We start from the raw sequence: 27798 nt of genomic DNA, 5'->3' as shown, positions 1-27798 counted from the left end.
ATCTTCAACAAGTATTGGTCCATGCCTTTTGAACCCATCTCGTAGTGATCTACCTCAGTGAGCACCTTGCACACACATGGGTGTGAAAAGAAAGTACATGTTTGGGGTATTTATACTTTGCATTGCCATACCTCTGAGCTTTGTTTTCTTTCTTCATGAATTCCTTGTTTGCTTGCACATGTAGTTCTCATACACTCTGCCTTAGTGGTGGAGGTGGTTGGACAGCTTTCCCTTTCCAAGGCAGGTACACAGCTGAAGACCTCCCAGCCAAGAGCACGAGGTGTTGCAGGAAAGGGAGCGCACCATTTACATTTTTGCAGTTTTGTTTGTTCAATGAGAGAGGGGTATGGTGCGGAGAGCATGGTTTTTGGCCTATATTTAATAAAAGGAGAGGGAGCTGTAAAAAGTTCGCAGTGTAATGTGAGCCTTACACAAGGAAGAGCTATTTATAGATCCCTGCAATATTTGCCTGAAGGAACTTGAGAGCAGAGTGGGGCAGTGTTATGTAAAGCTGGGTGAGAGCACACTTGTGCCCTCACAGCTGTGAAGGTCAAACCCAGGGCTTGTCTTACAGTAGGCTTCCACTCTCCCTTGCCCTGAGGGGAGAAGAGACTGATGGGCTTCTTCTGAAGGCCAAATCCTAGTGGTGAGAAACTTTGGTTTGTGGAGAGCAGTGGTGTGGTTTTCTTTTAAGAGGCTTATTATTTGTGATGTTTTCATTTCCTTGTTTTTTTGAGAAAACATGACTGACTTGATTGATGACTTAATTGTCAAATAAAGCTAAACAAGGTCACAGCAGCAGCTCTGGGGACCTTGAGAGTGAGATTTCAAGCTGTACATTGTTATATTATGGTTTAAGCAGCTTCTTGGTTATTGCTGCTGCTATTCTGTCTTTTATTCTCATGTGGTGAGTATTTTATTTTAAATGACATTACCATGCCACTGGCAGTTAACCAGGTATTGTTCTGGTTTTGGATGCCTTCATCAGCTTAGTACTTGTTCATTAAGAGGCTTTATAAAAATGATTTTAGAAACCCTACAGCTCTTTAACTTGAAAAATTTTTTATAGTTGCACCGGCAGAAAGGCCTTTCTTTGGGAGGCATATACCTTGGGAAGATCCTTCATAGCATGTGGCATTAATACTGGGTGTTGATTCTTTTCTGAAAGATTGCATTTGGCTAGGTCAAAGCATTCCTAACCCCACTGTGAAGGAAAAAAAATTCCAAAACTAACAAAAAGTGTGGAATATGATCTGAATGTACTATAAAGATAGGAAACTTCAGCAAGAAATTTGATTAAAAGGACCTTGACTGGCTTTAAAATTTTGGATAAGGATGTAGTCTGGACTTGTCCAAGATGTTTGTCCCTTTAGTTTTTACTGTAAAATTACTGTAAGTCTTGTAACACAAGAAATGCAGAATTATGTAAAGTGTTTGAAAGTAAATAAGGTGCTTCTCACATTCTGTCACTCATCTATGATGCCTGGACTCTTTATGTCCCTTGAGTGAGAGGTTTTAACTAAGCAGTCAGCATTCTGCATGTTCAAAAGGCAGCTTCTGAGCAGAAGCTAACCCCCATGGTTTATAAAAGGTTATATACTACAGCACATAATTAAAACAACTCAGTAAGTTATTTGGGACCATATTCAGCCTTTATCTAAAAGTTAAACAGTGAATGTTTATATATGTGTGTATGTATGGGTGTGTGTAAAAGCCAGACCTTCTGCAAATGGTGATTTCTTCAAGGTCTTTAAATGGAAGAAGGCATTTTGACTGGCTTTTGAACCCACCCACTTAGTGAAGAAATAATTTTTAAATTAAAAAAACAAAACTTACCGATTCAAAATCTGCATTACAAAAGAAATAATAATTTGGATATTTAAAGCAATTCTAAGTTGCTTCAGTCGATTATTTTCCCAAACAACAAGGAGAGCATATTAATCTTGTTACATATGAGACAGACATATAAAGACATACATAGCTTTGATTTGCTTCAGTGTCTACATGGAGCATTTTGCATCTGAAGAATTTTTTTTTGGTGGGGGATAGATAAGAACCTTGAGGATTCTTTTTAAGAAGCTTAGTAAAATTTACCAGACTTAGTTTAAAACAGAGGTGCTTAATAGATTATAACGTGATGCACAAAACAAGGAAGGATATTTCTGGTGGGACTCTTTCAAGTACATAAAAGGGTGGAATTTGCACATTCTAAAACCCTCTGATGTGTTTAAGCAGCAGTTAGTACTTAGTAAATGAGAATTAGTGAATTAGTAAATGAGAATACCAGGATCAGGGCTCTGAAGCTCCAGGCAGATGTGAAGAGTAGAAAGCTCTCTCAATCCCTTGATATCTTGTGGTTCTCTCTAAATTAGCAAATACTTTGGTCAGTAGGGGTGGGTAACTAGATCAAAACACTGACGCTTCATAAATCTTTATTACTGATTTGAAGGGGTTACTTTAGATTAGATTTAGCCTGTCACCTTGGGCTGAATGTCCCCTCTTACCCCTGCAGTTTGAAGCTTCTTGAAGGATAAAATTTAATAGGTACATGCCAGATGACTTGTCAGTGATGTAGCCCATGGGGCTACCTGAAGTTTCATGTTTCTGTGAGACTGCAAGTAGCATTTGAAGTGCATCTTGCAGCAGAGTTTTCAGATTCTTACTCAAAAGGGAATTGATTGTTCATATATACCAGAGCTGTTATGCAAAACCAGCCAGTTCACAGTAAATGGTTTTGCTTCTTCTCTAAACCAAACAGCATATGAGAGTATGCATAGCAAAAGGATGACCTGGAAGATTTTAGTCAGATGTTCTGGAAAGATATTTTTTCCCTCTGTTAAGGAAGTATTTCTTTAAATTGGCAGACATTCAGAGTGTCCCAGTTGCAATTTTGAACTATTGAATAAGAGTATGTTTGAATCACAAAATCTGAGCTGGATAATTAAACATGGTTCAAAGCTTAATAATCACCAAAGGGTGCAGCATGTGGCTCTTGGGTAGCACATTAGGACTTCCAGATGTTTTGTGACTACAGTAAATTACTGTTGCTACAATCCAAGATGGTGGTAAGAATAATGTTGCAAAGTTATGGATAACTAACTCAGCTTTGCTGAGCTCTAGGTAAGCACACGGCTGAATATCTCTGTATCTTTTTCTCCTTTTGATGAAGAAGGATTACTTAAAGTCATTTGAGTATTTAGATTGAGAGCTAAGTTGCGTTTAGTGCTGAATGAAGAAAATCTTCATCTCAAATGGCAGTGAAAAAGCAAGTGGTTTATTTTTTTTGCTTGTATATGAAATTTGTAATGTATGAAATTCAACCCTTTCCCCACAAAACAAACCGCAAAGAAAAAATGAACAAATTTCTTTTCATGTCCAGAACCCAGAAATGGCTGACTGTTCTGGAGATTTTTTTTCCCCTCTGCCTCAAAACCATAAAATTTTGGCTGTTGTCTAATGTAAATGTGTCTTTTAGCTTTGAACTGCTTTGCCTAGATAACTGGCAAAGCTGGATTTTTTTTTTTTTTTTTTTTTTTTGTATGTGGAACACAGTGCTGACTAATCACAGCTCAATTCCTGACTTGCCTTTTGTAATCTGGGCTGCCACAGGTACACTGCAGTCAGTACCCAATGTACTTCTTCATCACATCTTGGTTACGTTGCAGTCATAGTCCAATCTATTGTGTGGAGGTACTATTAGATTGCAGAGGTGTTGGCTGTATGTAGAATTTAAGGTCTTCATGCAGTAATCATGCTAGTACTCTGTTTTAGGCATTCATTGGGTTAGACCAAAATCTGGGCATTCTGCAGAGGTGGTGTTCAGGAGCAAGTCTTTGTACTTGTTGATCACTCTAACACGGCGCAAGGTTGAAACGATTGCCTTTCAACAAACAACTGACATATTAGATTTATTCAGAGTAGAATGACCTTTGTTAAAAAGATGATAACTTTAGGGAATTTTGCTCTTTCAGCAAACAGTTTTACATTGAAGGATTTTGTTGAAACATTCCAAATTAAATCTTACTTTAGTTCCACATTTGTCTATTGCCCTCAAACTTTCATTGTATTTAGAGTGGGAGAAATGGCACAATACAGCCAATGGTCCCATACTGAGGCAAAAGCTGAATTATGTCATATTAGATAGGAGAGGAGTTACTTAAATCCTATATCCAGGCTGCTGTTGACATACACAGTAGAAAGAAAGAAATGTGTTGAATTTTCATTAAAAGTTAAAATCTGATTTACAAACTCTGCACTTGTTTGGATGTCAGATTAGGTAAAAAACTGTGATAATTATTTATATCCTCATTTGTATGTCCGAAGGAGTGAATAGCAAGGAGTTCAATAACAATTTGTACCATCTTGTTTACAAATATTGTATGTGTAGGTGACACTGACTAAAGAATAATATTAATATTGTGTATTTTCTGGGGACAATAACTACCATGTCCATTTCTCTTTATGGCTGTTTTGACAATCCAGTAAAAAGTGTTCAATTGCAGTTTATTTTTGTTTTCTGCAATAGGAAGACTTATATAGAAGTTTAAAGGACAAGTGTGCACTGCCTGAATTAGGTGGTAATATTTGCCTTGCAAGAGATACCATGCAAACAGCGCCTCTGTAGGTTTTAGAAGAATGAACAACAATTCTCCCCTGTGTTTATGGAAACTGAGGATATTTAATAAGTCTGAAAGGAAGCAGACACACACATTTATGCTGGCTTTCTTTCCTCTGTGATACAAGGTTTTAAGATCAAGGCAAATTCTCTTTCTTAAACCTGAACTTGACTTTCTCATGTAGATGTTCCATGTGTTTCTGTAGTAGACCAGGCAGACTGACTGTTGTGAATTTTGGTAGGTTTAGCTTTTGTTCCTTCTTGTACTTTTTCAAGCTTATTTTCCTCTAGTTTCCATAAGTGACAACAGTGAAACAGTTTGTGTGAAGGAAGAGCATTGATGGCTTTTGTTTCTGCATGCATATCTCTATTTACTCTTAGCAGAACCAAGGGTTGGGATGGAGCTTACAGGAGGGGGAGAACTGGTTCCATTTGCAGACAAATCACACCTTGGTTATCAGTGTTATTTCATTCAGGAGTGCTGTTTTCTTACTGGCTTCCTGAGTTTGCTAAGGCAGGGCCTGGGAAGGAGGGGAGAGGAGGGCAAGAAAAACTGAAAAGTGCTGTTGGAACTTTTAGTTATTTAATCCTAGTCAAGGTCTTGTTCATAAAAACAGACTTATCTAACAGTTTCCCAAAACAAATGTAATTCACAGATGTGTGGCAGCAGTTAGGACAAAACTGAGCGCATCTAATCAGTGAGTCTGTCATTTCCAGTACTTTTTCTTGTTTATAGCTTAAACTGTTTCTATCTTCAGTGCAGAGGGGAAAATTAAGATTTGCATTTTGATTCCAACTTCACTTGAACAACTAATTTTTAATATCATTAATCTCCCTCTAGTTATTCCTAAGGAGCCACTTGAATGGGGACCATTTTAAAAGTAATCAGTACCAGTAACCCCATTGTTCTTTTCAGTATGTACTGTGATAGTGCAGGAATAATGGATGCTCTGCAGGGGAACCATAACACTTTCTGTTAAAGCACCCGAGTGAAACTTTCTTTTCCCTCAGCTGCCACAGTAGAGTATCATTTTTATTAGGATATGATATAAATTTGTCATTCAGTTTAGTGTGTTCATTTAGCTGTTACTGTCCTTACAAAATACAGTTTTTGAGTCTGAGTGTGAGAAGTATTTCCAGGTTACATGATACCATACAGGAATACAAGTGTGTGTAATAAAGGAAAACTTAATGAAATGTTATTTTGTGTATAAGGCTGTTTTTTCCAAGAGTTAATATTGCCCATCTGTTTTCTAGCTATGGTGTTCTGATTTCAGTGCAACTGTATCCTTGTTTAGACCCTCTGAAAGGGGGAGAGAATTTTGCTTTTTTTTTCTTACACCTGTGCTGAAGGGGGAAAATAGGTAGAGAAAATTGGTGCTGGTGCAGTGTTCCAGCTTTGTTGCAAGTCTTTTATGGGGCTTACTCCCCAAAGGTCTAAACACCTGATCTTTGTCTTGACAGTTTAGAGACTGATATTTGAGTCTTGCAGTGAGTTTCTAGAAATACTGTCATGTTCTGTTGGAGCAATAATGTTACTGGGTAGAAATGCCAGAAAACAAGATGCTGAAATACTGAGTGTAACTTTAACAGCAAAATAAGATGATCTGGACGTGTTCCAGAGGTTAGAGAGAGCCTTTTTCACATAGATTTCTCAAGAAAACTGTTGTTCTGGTTCTCAGTGAAGCACAGAACATAGCATGTTCTATTGCTGCGCTTACGTATGGACTTGCATTCACACCTGCTGCTTGCAAATCAGTGTAATTGTGTTTTCTTGCTGTCTTCCTGGTTTTCCCATGTTGTCTGGGTGTTCCTGTGTGGCTTGTTCTTCAGCTGCTGCTTATGTGTTGTAGCTGTTATATATATAAAGTCTTTCAAGTCCTTTCCTAAGTCTGTTTTTCTGCAATCCCACAATAATATTTTCCTTTCCTAGCAGTAGGGAGCATTTGCATCTTTCTGTTGCCATGTTATTGCAAAGGTTTTGTACCTTCTTGGTGATTTCCCATGGGCAGCTCCTCGCAGTACTGACTCCTTCTCAGCACAGCCAACAAAGTCCATCTAATCTTCCTGAGCAGCCAACCTACTCTTTTACGATACCCATTCTAATTGGATCCAGCTGTGGCCTATTAAGGGCAGGCCTGTTCCTATTTATTGATAATTAGCACAGCTGTAACTCCTTAGGGGTGAGATTACCTTCACCACTATCTCTATTCTCTTACATTCTATCTATCCACATCTTTCCTTACACTGCTGATAACCAAAAGCAGTACCATACCATCATTTGTTGCAGTGCCTTTAGCTCCTTACACAAAATGTTTGTTTAAGATTTGGGAGAAATGTGCTCCTCTTCATTCCTTCTCTGGCCAATTCCATTTTGCTGGGGACATCAGTATCCAGCCTCAAGGGACTTCATCCCAGCTTGAGGCTGAGGCACTGGGGAGCAGCAGTGTGGTCAGTCCTTTAACCCAGGGCACCTTGATTTTTGTTTTCTGTGTTCCCTGTAAAGGGAGCTAGAGGTGCCAGCTGCCAGTCTGTCAGTGTGGGGCTGGGCTGTAGAGTGGAAAGTCTTGTACAGTTATAGTATAAACTTCTAATCATTGCTGTTTTGTTTGCTATCAGTCGATTTCAAATTATGGTGTTATTAAAGTTCCAATAAATTAACCAGGGATATGCAGCCTGTCTGTATGAACTGGCTCATACCAATGCTGGGTTACACAGAACTTTGACCTGGCTGACATGAGAGAAAGTTGGTGAATGAGCCAAGTTGCTCATTCATGACTGTGCTTACTGCAAGTTGGGATAGGCAAAAATACGGATGTTTAATCAGCTGTTAGTAAAAATGTCAGTACAAGGCCTGACATTTTTCTACTGTGCAAGGTGCAGAGTGCACACCACTGGGCAAAGTGCAGAGATAGGCAGCTGTCCTGTGAAGAGTGTAGGGGTTTCAGTATTTGCTGAATTTGTCAGGTTAAACTAATGTTTAAGGAAAAGAAAACCATCTGTCCTGGTATACACTGTTTGGAATGGCTTGAATTGAACATTTGTTCCTTTTGTGTTCTGCAGACTTCTTGAAGCCAACTCTAGCAAAGACAAGGAGTTCCATCTGTGCCAGCCAGCCCCAGTCTCCAGTGCTGGTCCCCCTGATGGCACATTGTACAAGCCTGTGAAACCTGCCAAGCTGGACGCCACAGCTTTGCACGACTGCACTTTGGCCGCCACTGTGCCTCCCTCGGAGCTGTCGAACCATGCAGTCCTAGCCTGCGACACAGGCATTCACGAGGAGCACTATGTAAGCGAAGGCGTGGAAGATGATGTGCCAGACTGCAGAGAGTACAGAGATGCCTGCACCATTACTGGTAAGCAATCAAATCCTCTACCTTGGTGAGCATGTGGTGGTGTAGAGTTAAGTTTCTGTTCTTAAGCTCCCGGTGGGGTATCTGCTTCATGGACGGTGCTGCCGCTGTTCTGCACATTTTTTCTTCTTTAAGAAGTGATTTCCCAGGCACCAGAGTTTTCAATGAAAGCACTTTGTAATGTTTAAGGCCCTTGCAAATAGGCCAGACCATTGACAGCTGTGAAACCAGGTTACTGTATTTATGCACTAGGGAAATTGAACCATTTGAAAGTTTGTTTGGAAAATAACCAAAGTCAGGGACGAGGAGAAGGGAACGCTGCACCTTAAAGTTTATGCAACACTTGTCCTAATGTTCAGCATGATTTAGATTTCTATCTTCATATTGAAGATAGAAATGAGAATTGCTTTCTCATATGAAGAATGTGAGAAATAGGGATGTGAGAAATAAGATCTAACATTTTTACTGTACGTACTTTTGCTTTTAAAGCCATTTCATTTTTTCACATTCATTCTGGAACAGTAAAAGTTAATGTATATGGAATATCTTCTTCTGTATGCTTATGAAAGGTCGAATACCCTGTTATAGATTCATACAAATAAATGGAAAATGTGTCAAAGTATGGTATTTTAAATAAAATTTGATTCTTAGTGCTGTGGTCAGCTGACACGTTTTTTGTGTGTTTGAATAATCACTGTTCAGTTTAGTCATGGTTATGGCCATGAAATGACAGGCAGCTTCCATTCCAAGTCGACGGTTTGTTGCTGAGCTGTGAGGCTTCTTTTAGCCTAACATGACCTTGTGAGTTCTAAGTCCTTTTGGGAATGTTTGAAGAGTCAGCTGAGTTTTTGGAAGGGAGAAATGGGATGTCTGAGAAAAACAGCAATAAGACTAAGGCCATTCTAATTGGCAGCCAGATACTTTTATCCTGAGTTACTGTCAGCCCTGTCTAGAATTGTCTTTAAATCAGAGAACTAGCTAATGGTGACTGTCAGCAGCTGCTTTAGTAGCATGCCTTAGCTTAGATCAGCCCAACAGCTGTGTAGTTACTGAGGGCTGATATTATGAAAAAAAGAAAATAGAAAGAAGAGCAGAGGTGCTCTCAAGTCCACTCTGGTTTCTTTGGGAAGGCAAGCAGCAGGATTGACACTGGAGTCACTTTGTCAGGTATGCATCTATATAAAATAAATATTTTGTTTAAATAAACAAACTTACTTGCCACCCTTCCTTCCTTGTTTTCATGGATTTAGAGCTCCTTAACTGGTCAGTTCAAAAATGATCATCCTTTTGACTTCCATGTTGTTAGGTAGACTAGAAACTGCTCATCACATAAATGCATTCTGGGTGCATATAATATATATATATATATATATATATATATATACTGTTGTCCAGGCCCTTTGTAGAAGGATCTTGCAATCTATTCTGCTGGCTGTGGCCTGTCTCCCCTTCAGCCCCTCTCCTCCCTCCCCTGTTAACAGGAATTTAACTTTGTTTTTCTGTTTCTGACAACAAGCCAGGACAGCCAACTTCTTTCATGAATCAAGATGCCTTCTTGATTATGGTTTCTTGAAAGGCAAGACAAACTCACTTTATAACATTTAAAAAGTTTTTATTAAATGGAGGCCAGCACATGTTCTTGCTACTTCACATTCTTTCAAGCCTGATGTAGTTTCTGAATCTCTTTCTTCTTGCTTAGCTGTCAGCCAAGTGTTGTATACAGATTGATCCTAAATTGCTTTTTAAAATAGATTTGCCATTCTGCGGTATCAGATTTGTACTGTTTGTGACCTGAGGACAACATGATGTGATTTGCAGTAGAAATAGCAGTGGTTTTGTTGATTGTTTGGTTATCTGGGGTTTTTTTTTTGTGTTTTTGAGTTTTAGCTTTTTGTTGCGCATTTTAAAGGCATCAGAGGGCATAGGATAGAAGTAAGGAACTGATCTCATGTTCCCTCTCTAAAATCTTTATCAGTTTTGTGTGCAGATATGTAGTGTATACCCTTGAAACAATCTGAAAGATAAATACTTCACTGAATTTTCAGGATTGTCAGAGACTTTAACATGAAAACTTTGTTTATTTCTGATTGACAGGTTATCACTATTTACATTTTAAAATTGTTTAGTGGGAAAAAAATTTCTCATATCAAGTCTGCATATACTATACTTTTTCTTCTGATACCAAGACTTGACTAATCCTAGAGCTCAAATTCAGCAATCAGGGTAATCTCTTTTTTTTTTTTTTTAGTCTTAAATTAACACCTACAGCCTATTGTACAAATTATCTGCAAAAATACTTGCGAATAAATGGTTGGGCACATTTAAGAAAAGAATGGGAAACTGAGGCACAGTGTGGTGTGGTAATGCTTTCTGGAATGCAGCAAGCTAATGGTAATTGGAGCTATCTCTAGTATGATTAATAGTAAATTGTATGATGTGCACATTTTGCTATTTAACTTTTCCAGACCACTGATGCTCAAGGAATTTTTAATGCTGCTTCCTTTTCTTTTTGTTACTGTTTTTGTTTCCTGTTGTGTTTGCTGGCAGTAGAGAGGCACTTTGGGTTTCTTTGTCAGCAGCACCATCTTTTCAGCCTGGGTCCCAGGAGCAGTTTCAATGTAGCTGACAGCATTGCACATTCTGACTGTGCTAAGTGTGTATTCTTGGATATAGGGTTGGTTTAAATGTTTCTTGTCTCCAAACCATCTCAGAACTGGGCTTGAACAGATTTCTGTGGGAGTGCAACTATAAGTATTTTAGGCAACTGGTCTGGATAGAATCCTTGCTGTGCTTTTGTGTCAGAGGGGAGATGAGAGATACTTTTTAGTTAGGTCACACCGCTTTAATTGTCCTATTGTGTGTCCTAAAAGCAATTCTGTTGGCATAACAGAGGCAATAAGCACTGTAGGGCTGGGTCCAGGTGACAAAAGCAGTGTGCTGAAAAATTTCCTTTAGCCAATGTCTGTGAGAGGGACAGCACCCTAAAAGCACCTTTCCCACTGAATTTGGTACTGCAAGTAGCACCTATGAAGCTTTATGCAGGTAAATGCAATTGAATCTGTGCTGACTTCTGCACAGAAGGACAGATGAAATAAGATAATTAATCCTTGAAAAAATTGTTTGTGAATGTTTTAAGAGTTATTATGAAAAATAATAACACATACTTTGTGTATGGTAGAGCACATACTCTCTAAACACTAAACCTGAAAATTGACTCAGTAGAGGTTGTAATAGATTTTTTGTTTTGTAATATTTCATTCTAGGTTTTGTTAGCAAGATTTAGGAGAAAAGATCAATGTAGTCTGACTTCAAGTTTTCCATTGCTGTTGATTGTGGAGCTCCTGCAGGTAAATGGGCAGGAGAGTCAAGCCCTGAGGTTGGTGGACAGTAGGGCAGCACTGTGGAAATGCCATGGTGCTGCTGCATGTGGGAGGCACCTATCATGTCCTAGGTTGTTTTTTTTTTTTTTCTTTTTAACTTTTCTTTTTCTTGCTGCTTTCATCTTCTGAGACTGTAGAGATAGGAATACGGATGTAGCACCATCTAGTGTTCTTTTTGCTAGAAAGGGAATGGAAATGCTTTTCAAGGTCTGTCTGTCTTTTCTGTAATTGCAGTGCAGATCTGAATACTTTCAGTAAGGTGTTGATGAAAACAGCAACTGGAGTTGGGGGCTTTCTTCTCTAACACCACCACCACAAGCACCACCATCCCCATCCCATTTTTTGTAGAGCAGGAAGGGCTGTAATCTTGACATGAAAAAGCAGAGTATCACTAAATTGGTCAGTAGTCCCAATTTTATGAGTTACAAAAGCCTCTTAGTCTGATTGCCTTTTTCTTTCCTGTTACCTGCTCTCTGACAAATCCTGTCCCTCTGGAAATGGGGAGTACAGTGGGGGCGGAAGTCAGATATCACTGGATAATACTCTTGTGATAGCTGTCTGACTGCCAGAATATTTTTGTGAGGCTTCTTGATTTTTTTCTTTATTTTCTCTTAAAATATGCTTAACACAGTATCCTTAGACATCTTCAGTAAGTTAACTTTGCTTTTGCATGTCTGAATACTCACTATTTGAATTGATTTTGGTATGGTGTACTTTGTAATTCAAGAGCTAACTGCTTAATATGCTATGTAGGTTTCCTTCATCCTTCTCTGGAAAGGGAGAGAATGAATGGACTGTAATTTAAATTGCCCAGCTCCTTCATTAGTTTGCATAATTCATTTGTTCATTGTACTAATTACTCTTACTAAACACATGTAGGAATGTGTTTTCTGGCTGTTCAGGACAATTTCCTGAGGGCTGTTGAATTATTGGGAAATGCTCTGTGGTCATAACCTGTTCTGTGTCTTTGTTTGCAATTAACACAAGTAGGTTTTTGTGAGTTTTTTTTAAATTTATTTTTAAATTTCTAAAAACAAATTTCCACTACTGGAGGGGTGAAACAAAATGTCTTTTTTTCTCAGCAGGAAGGTGTCAGTGAGAAGAGTTGGTATTGTTTGACCTTCCTTGTGGGTTGTGTAATTTGGACGTTACTGCAGTGACTGCAGTGAAGGAGTCATAACACCCAGAGAAACCAACTTTCTCTTGCTGCCAAGTCTCATTCACACAATCTCCTAGCAATGTTTGGGTGCAGAAAGTTTTCTCTGGGTTTTTATCCTTATTCAGATTTAAATATGTTCCCATATGAAAGAGATTCCATTCTCTTACACCGGATTACCATCTTCATGGCAACATCAGCCAATTTTGATAACTGACTGATCCTACAGATAACTGGTGTTGTTCTGACCATTTCTTTATGTAATCACTTTATTTTAAAAGACATGCTTAGGGCCCACAGAATTTCCATTCCACTGTATGTGTGCCCCCCCCCCCCCCAAGATATGTGTTTTTGTGTTGAAAGGCTGAATTTCTATTCCTTCTGTTTCAAGTGTGATAAAGCATGATTATTCCAAATGAATCCATAGGGATTTTGGTATTACAGGTTGTTGAGAGATTACTTTACTATTGTTATGCAGGTGATGGGGAGAATGCTGTACCTGTGGCTGTCCTGTTCTGGGTGTGTGAGTTACCACTAGACACCATGTCAGCTATTCTGAGACAGTTCAACAGGGTGCTCTGCTTAGTTTTGGTACCTGTTACAGGCCTGCTGGTTGACTTCTGAGCTTTAAATGGCTAAAAAATTATTGATAAAATATTAACAGTTTTGAATTGCTTCCTGTTATTTGAATCTCTCTGAAGTTCTGTTGTGGTTACATTTCTCTTTTAGTGGAGCATAACTTGCTCTAGCATTTGCTTCTTTTTCTGCTCCTGGTTTGGGATTTGACTTCCACTTTTTTCTCAGTTTTGTCAATATAAGAGATGTTAAATACTGCTTGGTGGAGCTGGAACTCAAGCAAAGAGCATAAGAAATGCTCTGCTGTGTTGGACCAGCCAGCTCAGGACTCTGTTTCTGACTCCAGAAACTGCAGGTACTGGTGTGGAGATCATGTACTCAGCCACTCTCAGTAGTCTACTCTCAGCCTAAGTACCCCCATCATGCAGAACTATTCAGTGTTGGAACCTGTCCATAGCTTTTTCTTACCTGGGTCTGCTAGTTGTTTTACCCTGGAAGTTCATGGTTGCTACTCCTGCAACCATGCAGTGCAGTGACACTGATCTTGCAGTTTCTGTCAGTATTTGTCCTAGTTATGCAGGATTTTGGTGAATATCAGTTCTTCTTTCCCTTTATGAAGTTATCTTCATGATTTTGAAAAACCTTCATCGCTTTTACAGCCCTGTCTACTCCTCTCCCAGCTGTCTTAGTCGCTCCTTTAAATAAAGCTATGAGAATGTTGGTCCTTTCCTCAGCCCATTTACTTTATTGTAAGTTATTGTCACCATTCTCATCCTGTAAGCTTGATCTAGTTTTGGTGTCTTCTCCCTCTTTCCTGACACTTCTGTAAGCAGGAATTGCTAAATTCTGAACAATCTTCCTTTCTCTAAAGCATTCTGAAAATGCCAGTCCTGTTAACATGAGATAGCTCCTTCAGCATTACTAGAACAATTTTATGACTATTTCTGTCTAGCGTACTCTGACAAAATGATCTTATTCTCTGTGCCTACTACATCATTGCCTCTATTTTGAATTTTCTGTCTGGCTTTTGGTATGTTCTCAGTCAACTTCATACAGATTCCCCCTTTTCCCTTGTTAACCCCCCCCCCCCCCCCCGCCATATACTCCCACAGTTGCTTTCCAAATCTTATCCTTTTCAAGTTACCTGGTGGTTTTTTCTAATTCCTCTCCTGTGTCAGATTGTCACACTACCTCTTAATCTCTATCTTGGTCATATGTTTTTATTTTATCAAGGATTTGATACACATTTGTGGTTTGATGACATTTGGTTGGTTGGTATTCCCTTAAGCAGAATTCTGCTGTGCTCCCTATATAGCTCTCTTACTTACTTATGCTTTCTAATATGATCCATGTTTTTTAGTGTAAACTGTAATTCTGAAGTCACTATGAAAGCAACTGTTGGAATTACAAATCCCGTGTGATATTTTTAAAGGCATTCTTAGATTTCCCTTGTTTTGAGAAGCACTTATCATTCCTAAATATGTACTTTATTCAAGGTAGAGGTGGATGAAAGCAGTAAGTGTTGATCAGTGTTCTGGGTTTGTTCTTTGGAGAAAGTACTGAAGGCAAGTGCCTACTAGATTTTTTTGGGATTTTTTTGGTTTGCATTTTTTGTTTTCCTGTTGCGGTGCAATGAATAGTGAGGAAGACTAAATAGCTACATTTGATTATTGGTGCATTTAAATACGTGAAAATAGCTTTAATTCCATAATTTAGTTCCATAACACATGAAGTTCAGCTTTACCTTTCTCCCTCAATGTATGTGTGTGTGTCCATAATGAAGCAACACATTTTTCACTTAAAGTAAGTATCTGTCATAAGATTTAATTCTCATGTTTTGCTTGTGATTCTGTGAAAGCTTTGTTGACAGCCATTGTTTAGTGGCTGGCACATTTTGTAGCTGGGCTGAACAACAAGGAAAAGCAGGACAATTGCTTTTCAGGGTTTTCGTACTCAGTGATTTATCAATGGGTTTTTGATACATTCACAGTCTCTCTTGGCAGCTGGAAGATCCTAATGGTTAATGAATGTGTTTATTCTTACTGCTGCTGAACAGTGTGTTGCCAGAATGCCTTTGGTACATGAATAGCTTTTGTTCTTAGTCTACAAGATTAGCCATGGTGGCAAAGTTTCCTTTTATTTTCTGTTTAATATAAAAAATCATGACTATGAGTGCATTTATCTACATGGAGAAACATTTCCATGCTCTCATTTAAAGCAAACTTCATTTAAATTTATGATATAGTGTACTGTAGGGTCCTAATAATTTAATGGACCAAATCACCAAATCTGTCTCAGGTTTTATTTGTAGCAGGAATGTGTATGTAGGATGGAACCAAAGCAGGGAGACTTCAGCCTGGTAAACAATGGCATTCCTCACATTGGAACTGTGGGGTTTCATCTTTGTTAGCTTTGACATTCTCAGCTTTATCCTAGTTTTTAGCATGTGTGTTTGGCCAAGCCGAAAAGAGGTTGGCATGGAATCTTTTGTTTTCCCATGGAAGCCAGGATTTTGTGCAGTTTTTTCCATGTTCAGAGGCAGAAGAACCATTGCTTAAACAACTTCGGTTAAAGGTGTGGCAGAACTTGCAATTTCAAATCGTGTCATGCCATACCAGTCAAGTTACAGAAGCTGCCGTGGCTATTTGAGGAGTCTGAGTTTCAGAGGTATGAGACAGCTTTCATGCTGAAGGGCTTTTCTTCCAGATGTTTGGCTTTGCAGCCAGCAGTGAGACTTCAGATGTGTAAGGATGCTAAGGCTATCTTTCCCTTTGGAAAAATCAGTCAATTGGATTTTTTTTTTCTTTCCCTGAGAAACTAACTACTTGCTTTACATTGAAGCACACGTCCTAAGTTCAGCTGTATTATTTGAAAGACTTTGGTACAGTTTCAGTACAGTTAGCCACATTCTGGGCAACCTAGAACTGACATTGAAAAGGAATATGGTAAGTTCTGGGGTTTTGCCTATTGCTCTGTACATATACATGTAATTGTTAAATAATGGTCAAGGAATTCTTGTAATTATAGACTTCAGTCCATACTTAATGACTGTGTCTATGTGGGCCTATAGAACTCAAATAATGGATGACTACAGGCCATGTTTGTGTGGTAGAACTTTCTTCCTTCTGCTTTTCATTTTTATGTGTATCTGTTTGTAGTGATAATGACAATTTCATTCCATCACTGTCTAAATGGACAGAAAGCATGGGGAAGATGAGGCTATTGGGCTGTTCCAAGCAGCCAGGAAATATCTGCTGGAAACACATTTAGAGAAAGACCATCCTTCTTGCTTCCATCAATGGAATACGGTTAGGCTTGTGGGTCTTCTGAAAAAGGAGAATGCTAATGTAGTCATGGCCTCCTGACTTCTTGTTGATCTAGATTAGGTGGCCAATCTCAGTGTCACAGGGAGCAAAATTAGCAGTCAAAATCTTCTGGTATTTGGCATGGAATAGCCTCAACTTGCAATTTCTTGTGTTACATGTGGCTGGACTTTAGCCTCCATGCTGTAGCCCTTGTCTGCAGAGAACCTACTTTTACTTAACTAGTATGGAGCCAGCACTGGAAGTGACTCTGTACAGGTATTGTGTGTTTTTTGTTTTTTGGAATTGTTATTTATTGACTGTCCATTCTCAAAGATTTAAAGCAGGGGAACTTAAAAAAACTCCGAGAGAGCTAAGTGTCAAGGGTGAGTGTAATCTGTGTGTGGGAAATAGGACAGGACTGAAAACCAAAGAGAGGAGTATGTGGTCCCACGAAGTAGCATAGTAGATTTCTTTATTTTCCAGCTTTCTTCCATTTCCTTGTTTCTCTTGTCTCTTTTTGTTACTGTGCTTGTACCTAGTTCTGTTTTTTCAGCTGCCTCAAAAGGTGGTGACAAGTTATGATGTTTCAGTTCTTTTGCAAGTGAAAAATTTGCCTGAGTGTGCTACTGAGGCATATTTTGGTTTTTCCTTTTGTTTGTTTGCTTTGTTTGTGTTTAAGAATGAGAGGATATTTAGGCTGCCTCTTTCTAGCTGTGGGCTGAGCACCTGCTGCTGGTTTGATGTGGTGGAGTTTCCTGGAAGATACTCAGGGTAGGCATGTGATACAACCTGATGACCAAATCTTGTGTTTTGAAGATTGCTAAGCAGCCCAGCACTTCCCTAAGGTCATACCCAGAGTGGAGTTATTTTGCTGCACACACTACTTTTGTTAAGCAGTTTCCTTTTGCTCAGATGAGGCATTTCTGGGTAGCACAGCCACTTTGTGTTGTTTGCAAGGTGTTGGGTTCCATCACGACTGCAACTCAGGGGCACTGTGCTCTGGGAATGATACTGTCTCTTGGTGGTTTTCTTGTGGTCTCTTCATGTCATGACTTGTGTGTTTTGGCACACCCCTTCTTGATCAGAGCCCTGACCCTAGCATGGTTCCTGGCAGGGTTTGTGAGTGATTGTTTTTTCCACTTAAGGGAGTGGGCTGAAAGCAGGAAACTGGCTGGCAAAATATCCTGTGGGATTTGTGGATTCGGGTACTAAGGCAGTTCTGCCGACAGGTGGCAGTTTGTACTGCCGGCAGGTTCTGTGGAGTCCTGGGAGTCCTTTTAACCTTGGGAGGGGAGCTCTGCTCATAAGCAAAGCAGTAAAACCATGAAGATCAGGGATGGTTTGAACCGGAATGCAGACAGGCAGAAACTATATATTTTGTGTTCTTTGTGAGGACTGTACTGATAAACTGCATTGTGTTTGTAAAGGCCCCCGCAGATACCAGGCTCTGAGATTTGTGTAGGTCCTTTTCTCTGCATGTTTGCTGTATGTTTTGGTGTGTTCTTTGTTAGCCACCACACTCCCCTCGCCCTTGTCCCTTCTCATTGTTCTAGGTTCATTCTCTGAATTTATAATTAGTTCTAATGTGAAGTTCATCCTGAAATGGATCAAGTGCTCCTTCTTTATCAGTCAAGCTAGGTTTTTCTTGCCTACAGTAAGACACATTTATAGCCATAAACCAATGAAACCCAAAAGCCTGGGAGGGAATAGAGTTTGATGGATAAGATGCTTTTAGGTGACCATGTTAATAAGAATGAGATTTTCAAAGCTGCCTACCTGTGGTTCATGTTGCATTTAGCTGGGGTTGAAGTTAGTTTGACTGAGGCTGAATTGCTTGTTTATGAGATGCTGGCATAGTTCCACCCATCCAAGTAACACTGACAGCTAAGTACGTATGTAACTCTTTATAGGAAGTGACCTAATGTATGAGTACAGGATGCAAAGGACAGTGGGTGACCACCCTACACAATGCCTTGTGATCTCTGTGTTGTTGTATGCAGAGGGGGAAGGCATTCCTTGAGGAGTTGTGCTGTCTCCATACAGTCAGCTCCCATTGTTTTAGACTTTTCACTCCATTTTCTCTATGATCAACTCCTTGCTCACTTGTCAGCAGAGGAAAGATGGGAATGTGCATCTGAAAATAACCAAGTGTACTCGTATCCTCTCATGAACATGGCTGTTCTGAAAATTCTTTCTTTCTCTGCATGTGAAAAATTAAAAAAAAAAAAAAAGTGGGGGAAGGAAGAATCCATCCTCCCACCCTCCCTTCAGTCTCTACAGTGAGTTTACTATATTTAGAGCATTTTGTATGGATAGAGATGTGCCTAGAAGAAAGATAACTGATGAAATAGTCAAAGGGACTTAGATCAGAAGCATAAACTTGAGTGGCTGTCTTGAGAGGCATGGGTTAAAGAGGTTTAGTATGTCCAGAATGGAAGAGACACACCAGCCAGTCAAATGTCAATTGTATGAAAAGATACAAAACATGCTAGTAGGTAATCCATTAATAACTCCCCAAGGGATACTGAAGTGGGAAGAAATATGCAGAAGAGAGCTCAGCTGGAGTGTTCTGCCTGTTTTGCATCTTCTTTATGGAAAGAGAAGATTAGAAACTGTAAAAAGAAATTAACCAGGACAAAAGTCTTTGAAAACATTTGTTTTAATCTCATTTAGAAAACAGAGAGCATGCGGAGGAATGTTGTCAAAAATTACTGCAAAGCAGACTGAGCACCTTCTTCATTTTCTGAGGAATAGGGCATGGAGAAACACATATTTGCAACAAAACTAGTGAGGTGGGGTGTTCATACATTTAAGCTAAGAAACTAAAGCAGTAGAACATGTTGCTTTCAAAACTAGTATGAAAAGAGTGAAATTTATTAATTTTTAAAATATGTAATTATTTCTATGAAGTGCTGAAAGCTATAGAGTTGCAAGAGCATAAGCAGAACCTGGAATGATCAATGCTTTACTAAGAATCATGAGTTCATAAATTATTAACTATTTAAGTTGGTTTTGATCTGCTTGTAGAAATTTGTTTGCCAAATGCGTTTTCCAGAAAACTGAAATTTGAAAATTGCTTAGATTGCAAACCTCAGAACCCATAACAGCAACTCAAAAGGTTATATGGTTCAGCTATATTTTGTTGTATTATTTTAAAATTAATTATCAGTTAATTGTTTAAAATGTAAGGTGTTACATTTTTCTCAATAAAATGGAGGTACCATCTAGGAGAAGAGGAGGTGCTTTTATGTCTGTTGGATATCAGTTAACTTAATCATAAATCACAGTCACAGATGACATCTTGGGTGTTCTTAGTAGAGAAGTTACTTAATTGTTTATCTTCGCAGTTCTAATCAGAAATAATTAAAAAACCTCTGTGGAAACACAAACAGAGACTTATAAAAATATACCTGGTGTTTGAGGATGGGGGATGGTGTTAATCTGCATATCTTCTCATAACAAATGTGAGCATTTCAGAAAAGGGAGGGGAGGAAAAGTGAACAGGGAGAGATTATGTAACTGTAGCACAGAGAATATTGCTGTGATTTAAGTGGCAAACTAATGGCAAACTAGTCATGAACAAGTGTAATTATGGTGTCCTGTTTTTCTAAATAGGCAATTGCATCAGAGCCTGTTCGTATTTCCTGCTGGTACACAGATTTTAAACTTGCAGTAGAAGTTAATGACAATAGCATCATAACAGCGTCATAAAAAGTTGCCTTGCCAATTACTCACTAACATATTTTCCGGTTATTGGGCCTTTTGAATTGCTTAGAAACGCTCAGGATTTATTATATGATAGAGTAGAAGAATTTTCTTGGTTGACTTGTTTTCCATGATAATTCTTATTTCTTTACTGCCTGGCCTTCACATTGTAGTGGATTCCTTTTCCATAATAAAGCTGTATGGGTTTTTTTTCTGTGTGTGCATGAATGAGGTTCTTTTTTCCTCCTCATGTTTTATTGGTTGCTTCCTTTGCATTCAGTTTTCACTAGTTTTTGGGATAAAACAAGCCAGTTTACTTATCTGTACAACTGAAACTTTTCACCTCATCTATAAAGTCTGTTTCTTTTGGAGTCCTAATAAAAAACAGAAAGACACTAACGGTTTGAATTTTTACAAGTTTTTATTTCTTTGTTCCCAAGACCATCCTCTTGGGCTGTGTAGATTATTGCATTTTTCTGAAGAGAAAAACTAACATTTTGGGCAGAAAATCTCCTGCAAAATTACCCCAATGGAAAAATCCACCTCTGTTTTCTAGATATTGAGAGCAATTAGGTAATCCAAAGACAGATGTATAAAAGAAAATTCTTTTATGTGTATGTATACACAGAAAGGTTTTTGATTGTCTACTGGATGTCAGCAGGTGTTTTTTAGAAGATCAGCTGTCTTTTCTGCACTCACATGGTTGCAGGCACTGAGATGATGATGTCAGCCATTAAAAAGATAGCCAGGGAAAAGGAAAGTTTGTAGTTACAGGCTGGCTGTCATCTTTCAAAGCATGGAGAGCGGATCTTGTTTCTCCGTGTAAGCCAGTAATCCCTCTGAGAAGGTTGCAAGGACCTTTTAAAATGAGTGTGCAGGCTGATTCTCACATTGCACAGAGCTCTATAAAAACAGATGCACATGTGGGCATCTGACTGCAGGGAGGATTGGAAGACACTCACATATGTACAACAGCTAGCAAAACAGTGTGGATGAAGGCAGAGGAGAATAGCTTCTGATAGGTAATAGCAGAATCCTTGAACCATAAAGTACAATGCAACTTTCCCAAGTGGATTGTAGTTCTAGTTATCAGGGTTTTGTAAAGTATGTAGGCAGGAGATTGACAGTATGAGCTCATCTTGGTATTCTCTGCCCTGTTGTCTGATAGAATAGTAATGTTCTTGCAACTTTTAGTGCTTGGGATGCTTTTGACAATGTAACTTCTTGCTTAGAAAGGTAAAAAACAGGTAATTAATGATGTATAGAGAAGTATGTGTTACTTCCCCATTCTCTCCTTCCTCCCCTTCTTTAAAAGAGGTGAGATCCACTAAGTTACTGTGGAATTGCATGTCTACCTCAATCCAGCAAGAATAAGTTTCTCTTACAAAACTTGGTGCCCTTGTCAGGAAGCAGCGAGAGCAGGGCTGCCTTATAGGCGGCTGACAGGATGGGAAGGGCACAATCCTTGTTGGCACGGCCCAGTCCCTTTGTTCCCATGCAGAACAAAGGTGCTGGCAGCAGCGGTTCAAATTGACTCTCCAGGGTCGATCATCAGACAAATGCCAGCAATCCAGGAAGCCTGTACAATGAGTCAGTGTCAGCAGGGAGCAGAGCTGGGCACAAGCCTGCTCACAGCACCGCACAGGGCAGGACCAGGGGCTGGGGTGTACGTGGAGCTCCTGGCAGAATGTGCTGGCTGGGGAGCCTGGTCATGACAGTGTAAAGGTACATGGGAGCACTAAGGGTCTTGACAGTCTTTGCTGTTCACTCTGGAGTAAGTCTCAGCAAGAGTTGCAAGAGCTATGACACTGGTTAAAGTGGGAGCTCTGGTGTATTGCTCTTCCAAAAAAGCTTAGATAGCTCTTCCTTACTTTGTGTGTGGGGGTAGGGGTTGTGCTGGACGGTGGTTTTTTCTCTTCTTACTGGTGTGGAAATGGAAAATGTGCAGATTGATGCACTATTTACTAAAAACATACCATGGATTGGTCAGTTTCTTAATAAATATTTAGCATGACATTGTATTTAATGGTATATGATAATTAAACTTATATATTTAGAACTATCGTGACTGTTTTGGGTATTGACACATGTTGTGGTGAACTCTCTGTGTTTGGAGACACAAGGCTTGACTTCATTTTTCTCAGAAGGCTAATTTATTATCTTATATATTATATTAAAATACTACATTAAAACTATACTAAAAGAACAGAGAGAAAAGAAAGATCAGAAGGCTACAAAGAACAAGAATAGAATAGAATGCATAACAAAATCCTGTGACTGCTCACAGCCTCGGCACAGGTGGATGTGATTGGTCATCAGTTGAGAACAATCCACATGAACCAATGGAAGATACATCTGTTGCATTCCACACCAGCAGATAGTTATTGTTTACATCTCTTTCCTGAGGCTCCCAGCTCCTCAGGAGGGAAAAAAATCCTAGGAAAGGATTGTTAATAAAATATCATAGCTACAGACACACTCTCAAAATTCTTCATTATAATGTGATATAATATAGGTTAGAAGGCGCCTCAGGAGGTAATCTATTCTGACTGCTACTAAAGGCAGGCCTTTTAGAGTAAATGTTCATGGCATTGTTTACTTGACTTCCGGTCTCCCTGTGCCCCTGTTTGACCCTCCTCAAGGTAAAAAACTTTCTACTGTGAATTGGGGTTTTTTTTTGTGTTAAGACTTCTCAGCTATCTCTTGGCCTAAATTTAAAGCTCTAATTCAATTTGTAACATTTTTGCAGTTGTTGTTGGCTGTTGGTATCCATTTTTAGAACTGTGTGCAAACTTGATGTGTTTGTGAGCATGAGGGGCTGCAGCACAGAATGCAAGTCAAGATAGTGTCAAAAGGTGCCCTGAAAGTTCCTGTAGTCATTTTTACCAGTGTGTCTTAGGTGTGAACTGTGACACTGCTTGCTATTGCAGTCCTGGATTTCTGTTTCTTGAGAAAAATCTGCCAGCAGCAAAGGCAAAAAAATAAAGTGCTACTAAATTGTAATCCAAGATCAAGTGAAGGAGATATGTAAGGCTTGCAAGCTAAAAATGATCTGTGAAGTAGAACATGAAAAATGTACATTCCTCTGTGCACTAATGCTTTCCTCATACTCCAGTTGTAACCAGCTCTCTATTTCCCACCCTAGCCCACTTAGTCTTCAATAAATGTCCGTGCTTCTAGAGGTGAGGCTTTTTGTCACTGAGAGAGCATGCCCTTGTATTACTAGAAAATACAATATTTTGGGATAATTTGTGCCAGGCATATCTTCTAAACTTATTTGTATTCAGCTGTTCTTTACATGCAGCAAAATCTTGTTCATATCAAAACAAACTGAAGTTTTTGAAACCTTTTATGTATAGTACTCAAGGAACTAATAGAGATTGTTCCCTTTCCCTTAACAGATGTGTGCAATAGTACCAATCTTCCTGAAGTTGAAATCATCAGTCTCCTGGAAGAGCAGCTGCCTCATTATAAGTTAAGAGCCGATACAATCTACGGTTATGACCACGACGACTGGCTTCACACACCTCTCATTTCTCCTGATGCGAATATTGACTTAACAACTGAGCAAATAGAAGAGACCTTGAAATACTTCCGTAAGTAAAAAACTCAGAAATTGTACTGAGAAAAAATAAAATAGTGCTATTTTTGTTATCTTCTTTGAAGTATCTGTGCAATTCTTTGAAAACTGTGGAGAGCAAGAGAACTGTGTGTGATTTACTGCTTTGGTCTCCAAGATTGTGGTAGGCAGAAAACGAAGGAAACATTTAATCAAGACAGCCATTGCATTTGTGATTTGTGCATGCACCTTTCCACATTATCAAATACTGAAGAAACTGAAATACTTCTTTTTGCTTGTGATCTCTCTCAGAGAGACTGAAGTTTCTGTATCTACGCAGCTTAGAAAGCTCAGACCTCTTTCCATATCCACTTTTTTTGAATGTTGCACTGCTGTCTGGTGGCACTATGTGCCAGCATCACAGAATGACATGAAATCATTTTGCTGCAGCTTAAGCTTCTAGAAAGGCCTTGTGACGAACCAAACTCTGAGCATTTGGTTGAGATGGTTTGTCCCTTCATTCTTTCTTCTGTTCATATTCATACTATCAGACAAAAAATATTTGTGCCTAGAGGGAACATGAGTACAGCTGTGACCTTTGTCGTTATTAATTCCTTTGTTTGAGCCTGTAGATACTTTATCATGGTGAATGGATTCGTGTCTCTGGTTTCTTCCACTGTAGATATTGACTTAGATGTGCAATTAGAGAAGACTTCTGTGATTCATCTCCATGACTGCTATGGTTAAGCAATAGCAGTGGATTTACATGGGTTATAGTAGTAGGTAGATTTAGGTAGACTTACTGAGCAACTGTAGAGCTTCAGGAGAGATGAGTTACAGGGCTCAGCACAAACCTGGACTTCATTGCATTTTAAAGCAACTGAACCATCTCTTTGTAAGGAGCACAGCTGGTAAAGAAAAGCATTAATAATATGAAGAGCTGAGTTTCTGATGTTCATGCTTCAAAAAAGGGCATTAAGTATTTTAGTAAAAAACTTACATATGCTTTTCACCTACCCCCAGTCACACAAAAACAGTGGGAAGGGTGGGGAGACAAGCTGAAAAGCTGATCTGTGGAATCAAGTGTACTACTGCTGGTTTTGTAGCAGCCTATTAGTGCTGTTACAGTGATGGCAGAAGCGGGCTTAAATAAATATTTTGAAATGTAAGGTTTCCAAGGTCTTTAGTAACCTGATTAGGCCTGTCCCACAAGTCAAATTGTCTGTGTGGGTGGACTGTTGCAATAACCATGGGAAAAATATTTTGCTAGTGGGACAAGGAACTCAAAAATCCCTCTGGCAGTGTCCTTCTACCAACTGAGATGATGGTGGGTGTGTGACTGCTGGGGATAGATAAAAAATACAGCCTGTGCGGAGGATGAATTGAGAGCAGCCCTGTGGAAAGGACTTGGGAGTGTTGGTTGACAGCTCAACCTGATCCAGAAATGTACACTTGTAGCCAAGAAAGCCAAATGTATCCTGGGCTGCATCCAAAGAAATGCAGTTAGCAGGTCTAGGGAGGTCAAGGTCAAGGGAGGTAATTGTCCCCACCTACTCTATCCTTGTGAGACTCCCACCTGGTGTATGTGTCCAGCTCTGGGGTCTCCAACGTAAGAAGGACGGGGACCTGTTGGAGCAAGTTCAGAGAGACACGAAGATGATCAGAGGGCTGGAGCACCTCTGCTGTGAAGACAGGCCAACAAGGTTGGAGCTGTTCAGCCTGGAGAAGAGAAGACTTTGGGGAGACTTCAGGGCACCTCTCAGTACCTAAAGAGGGATATAGGAAAGCAAGAGAGGGACTTTTAAGCAGTCCTTGTAGTGATAGGACAAGGGTTGATGACTTCAAACTGATAGTGTCAGTTTAAATTAGTTATATGGAAGAAATTCTTTACTGTGAGGGTGGTGAGGCACTAGAACAGCTTGCTCAAAGAAATTGTGGATGCCGCATCCCTACGAATTGTCAAGGTGAGGTTGAATGAAGCTTTGAGCAACCCAGTCTAGTTGGAGATTCCCTGCCTGTGGCAGGGTGTTTGGAAGTAGGTGACTTCTAAAGGTCCCTTCCAACCCAAACCCTTCTATTACTCTCTGAAAAGGAAGCTGTGAACAACAGAGAAATTGGATAGCATAGCTGCCTGAAACTGCAAATACTTAACAACTTTATCTAGCTTTTAGCTTGCAAGCATAATGACTGCAGCTTTACCATGTTGCTATGGTTGTAGATTTCTTCCAATCAACTGGCTTGAATAAAAAAAAAACAACTGAGTATGATTCCTGCCACAGTGTATATTTTCTGCTCTTTTATTAGGAAATAACTGCTTAAAAAAGAGGAAGCAAGCAAAGAGAATTTCAATAAAGAAATATTTATTTCTTACTGCTTACAGACAGACACTTGTGTATAGATAGTAGTTCAGGAAGTTTAAGCAAATTTGGGTCTAGCCTTAGACTGATACCATGGCAACTGACATCTGACCTTACCCTTGTTCAGTTACTGTGAACAAGTCACAGGCTCCATCTATACATGAGAGTGCAAGAACATAATAAATTTGCATGTTTCAAAATTATTGCATTGATTGCAAACATTGGTTTATGGCACAATAAACTATGGAAGTAAAAAAACTATTTTAAGTAAGTTGGCAGAAAGGTTCTGTGAATTATGCCACCATCACTTTGGAGAGTGTTCCAGGGTGTGACTGCTTGCACAATTTTCAGTGCTGCAATTAAGCTACTCCTCTTTTACCTGTTTAGTTTATTTCATAAACCTTGATGAGGATGGGAGCAAATACTGTAGCTTGTCTCTTTGAAAGTTTGATTTTTCAATGACTTACGAAAATTTCCTTGCAGTTGTTTGTGTGTTGTGATTGATGGTGTTTATAACCTGTTGGTGGAAATGTGATGAATTGCACACTGTGTTGATCCATATAACAGAAGAATCAGCAACGACCCTTAGGCATACTGTTGTGGCTTGTTAGAGAAGATTTTTCTGCCTTACTGTGGTTTTTTTGAGATCCTCAGTCCAATTCACAACCACAAAGGCTCAGAATCAGTAAGAATCTTCTGGGCTACATAACACAAGAGGGTGGACATAAGGCTACTTAGCTCCCATTTTTAATTAATTTTTGAAGATACTGGTATAAAATGAACAGTCAAATATCCAAGCATTTTAATTTATTCAGTGTTTTTTGTGGAGATTTAAGCTATAACACAGGATAGGTGATGTAGAGAATTAGTTCTAAAATTTAGTTTTCCATTGGGCAAGAAGGTGATTGGGAGGAGCTGAATAGCATTAGGCCTGCAACTGTTCTTTGACATTCTGGAACTCCAAAGCACATCTTTGTTACTATTTCTTTCAGATGGAAGGCTGAGCCAGTTTTTGCCAAATGAATAAAATAAAACTGATCTTATCCTAAAGCATAATCACATTAATTCACTGTCATCTGACCAGTCTCGTTGAGGCAGAGTGTCTTTTAAGTAAGCCTAAATGAAAGTATGATACAGCAAAATGCCATTCCATCTCCCTGCCCCCAGATTAGGGGCAGTCAAGCTCAGTTTTAGCTGGGGGCTGTGGGGAGGTCTGTGTGAGAGCCAGGCCTAGAGCACAGCTCTCTGTGAGCACAGCTGCCAGAGGCAATGAACAGGCACAGCAGTCTGAGTTTTTCCTTGGCAACTTAGGGAGACTTAGGGCCCATCTGGGAACTCTCTAAGAAACAGGATGCCCGCTGCTACGTGTAAGGTAAGGTTAAGGGTTAGGGTTAGGGATCTGAGCCTCAGGAAGTCCTAGTGGCTTCTGAGAAGCTGGCAGCTGCTCTTGACCCAAGGGTATCCCTAGTCTTCTTTGGAGCTGCTGCTCATTAGGGATAATCAGATGCAGCCAACAGATGTATGTCACTCTAGGACACGAAACAGAAAGATGTGGATACTGGATTTTCCAAGGTAAAAAGAGGGCTGTTTAATTCTGACTCCAACATTTATAGATTCCTAAAACTGACAGTCGATTTGAGGGTGAAAGTGCCACCTCTCCCATGACACTCGACACACCAACAGTCCAACATTTCTCTTCCTCCATAAAAGAATGCAAAACAATAAGTTATTTACATAAAGTGCCTGAGAAAGTTCATTACAAGAATGTAAACATCGGAAAGCTTAGAAGAAC

At 39.4% G+C, this 27798-nt stretch overlaps 1 protein-coding gene across 7 annotated transcripts in view; it reads left to right on the top strand.

Annotated features, from left to right (window-relative positions):
- TRAK1 (trafficking kinesin protein 1) overlaps positions 1-27798 on the top strand; it is a 127369-nt gene that overhangs the window by 38226 nt on the left and 61345 nt on the right. For all 7 annotated transcript variants that reach the window (XR_005952930.1, XM_041407932.1, XM_041407929.1 and 4 more), the window contains exons 2-3: positions 7679-7971; positions 23492-23686. Coding sequence is in view for 5 of the 7 variants with exons in the window: in XM_041407929.1 (XP_041263863.1) it covers positions 7679-7971; positions 23492-23686 (488 nt within the window). In the remaining 2 variants the exon portion in view is untranslated. The remainder of the gene's footprint in view (positions 1-7678; positions 7972-23491; positions 23687-27798) is intronic.

Source organism: Onychostruthus taczanowskii, unplaced genomic scaffold, assembly GCF_017590055.1.
Source record: "Onychostruthus taczanowskii isolate IOZ18803 unplaced genomic scaffold, ASM1759005v1 scaffold28, whole genome shotgun sequence".
Taxonomy (NCBI): domain Eukaryota; kingdom Metazoa; phylum Chordata; class Aves; order Passeriformes; family Passeridae; genus Onychostruthus; species Onychostruthus taczanowskii.
Note: the sequence above shows the minus strand (reverse complement) of the source record. Positions and strands in the feature narration are given on the sequence as shown.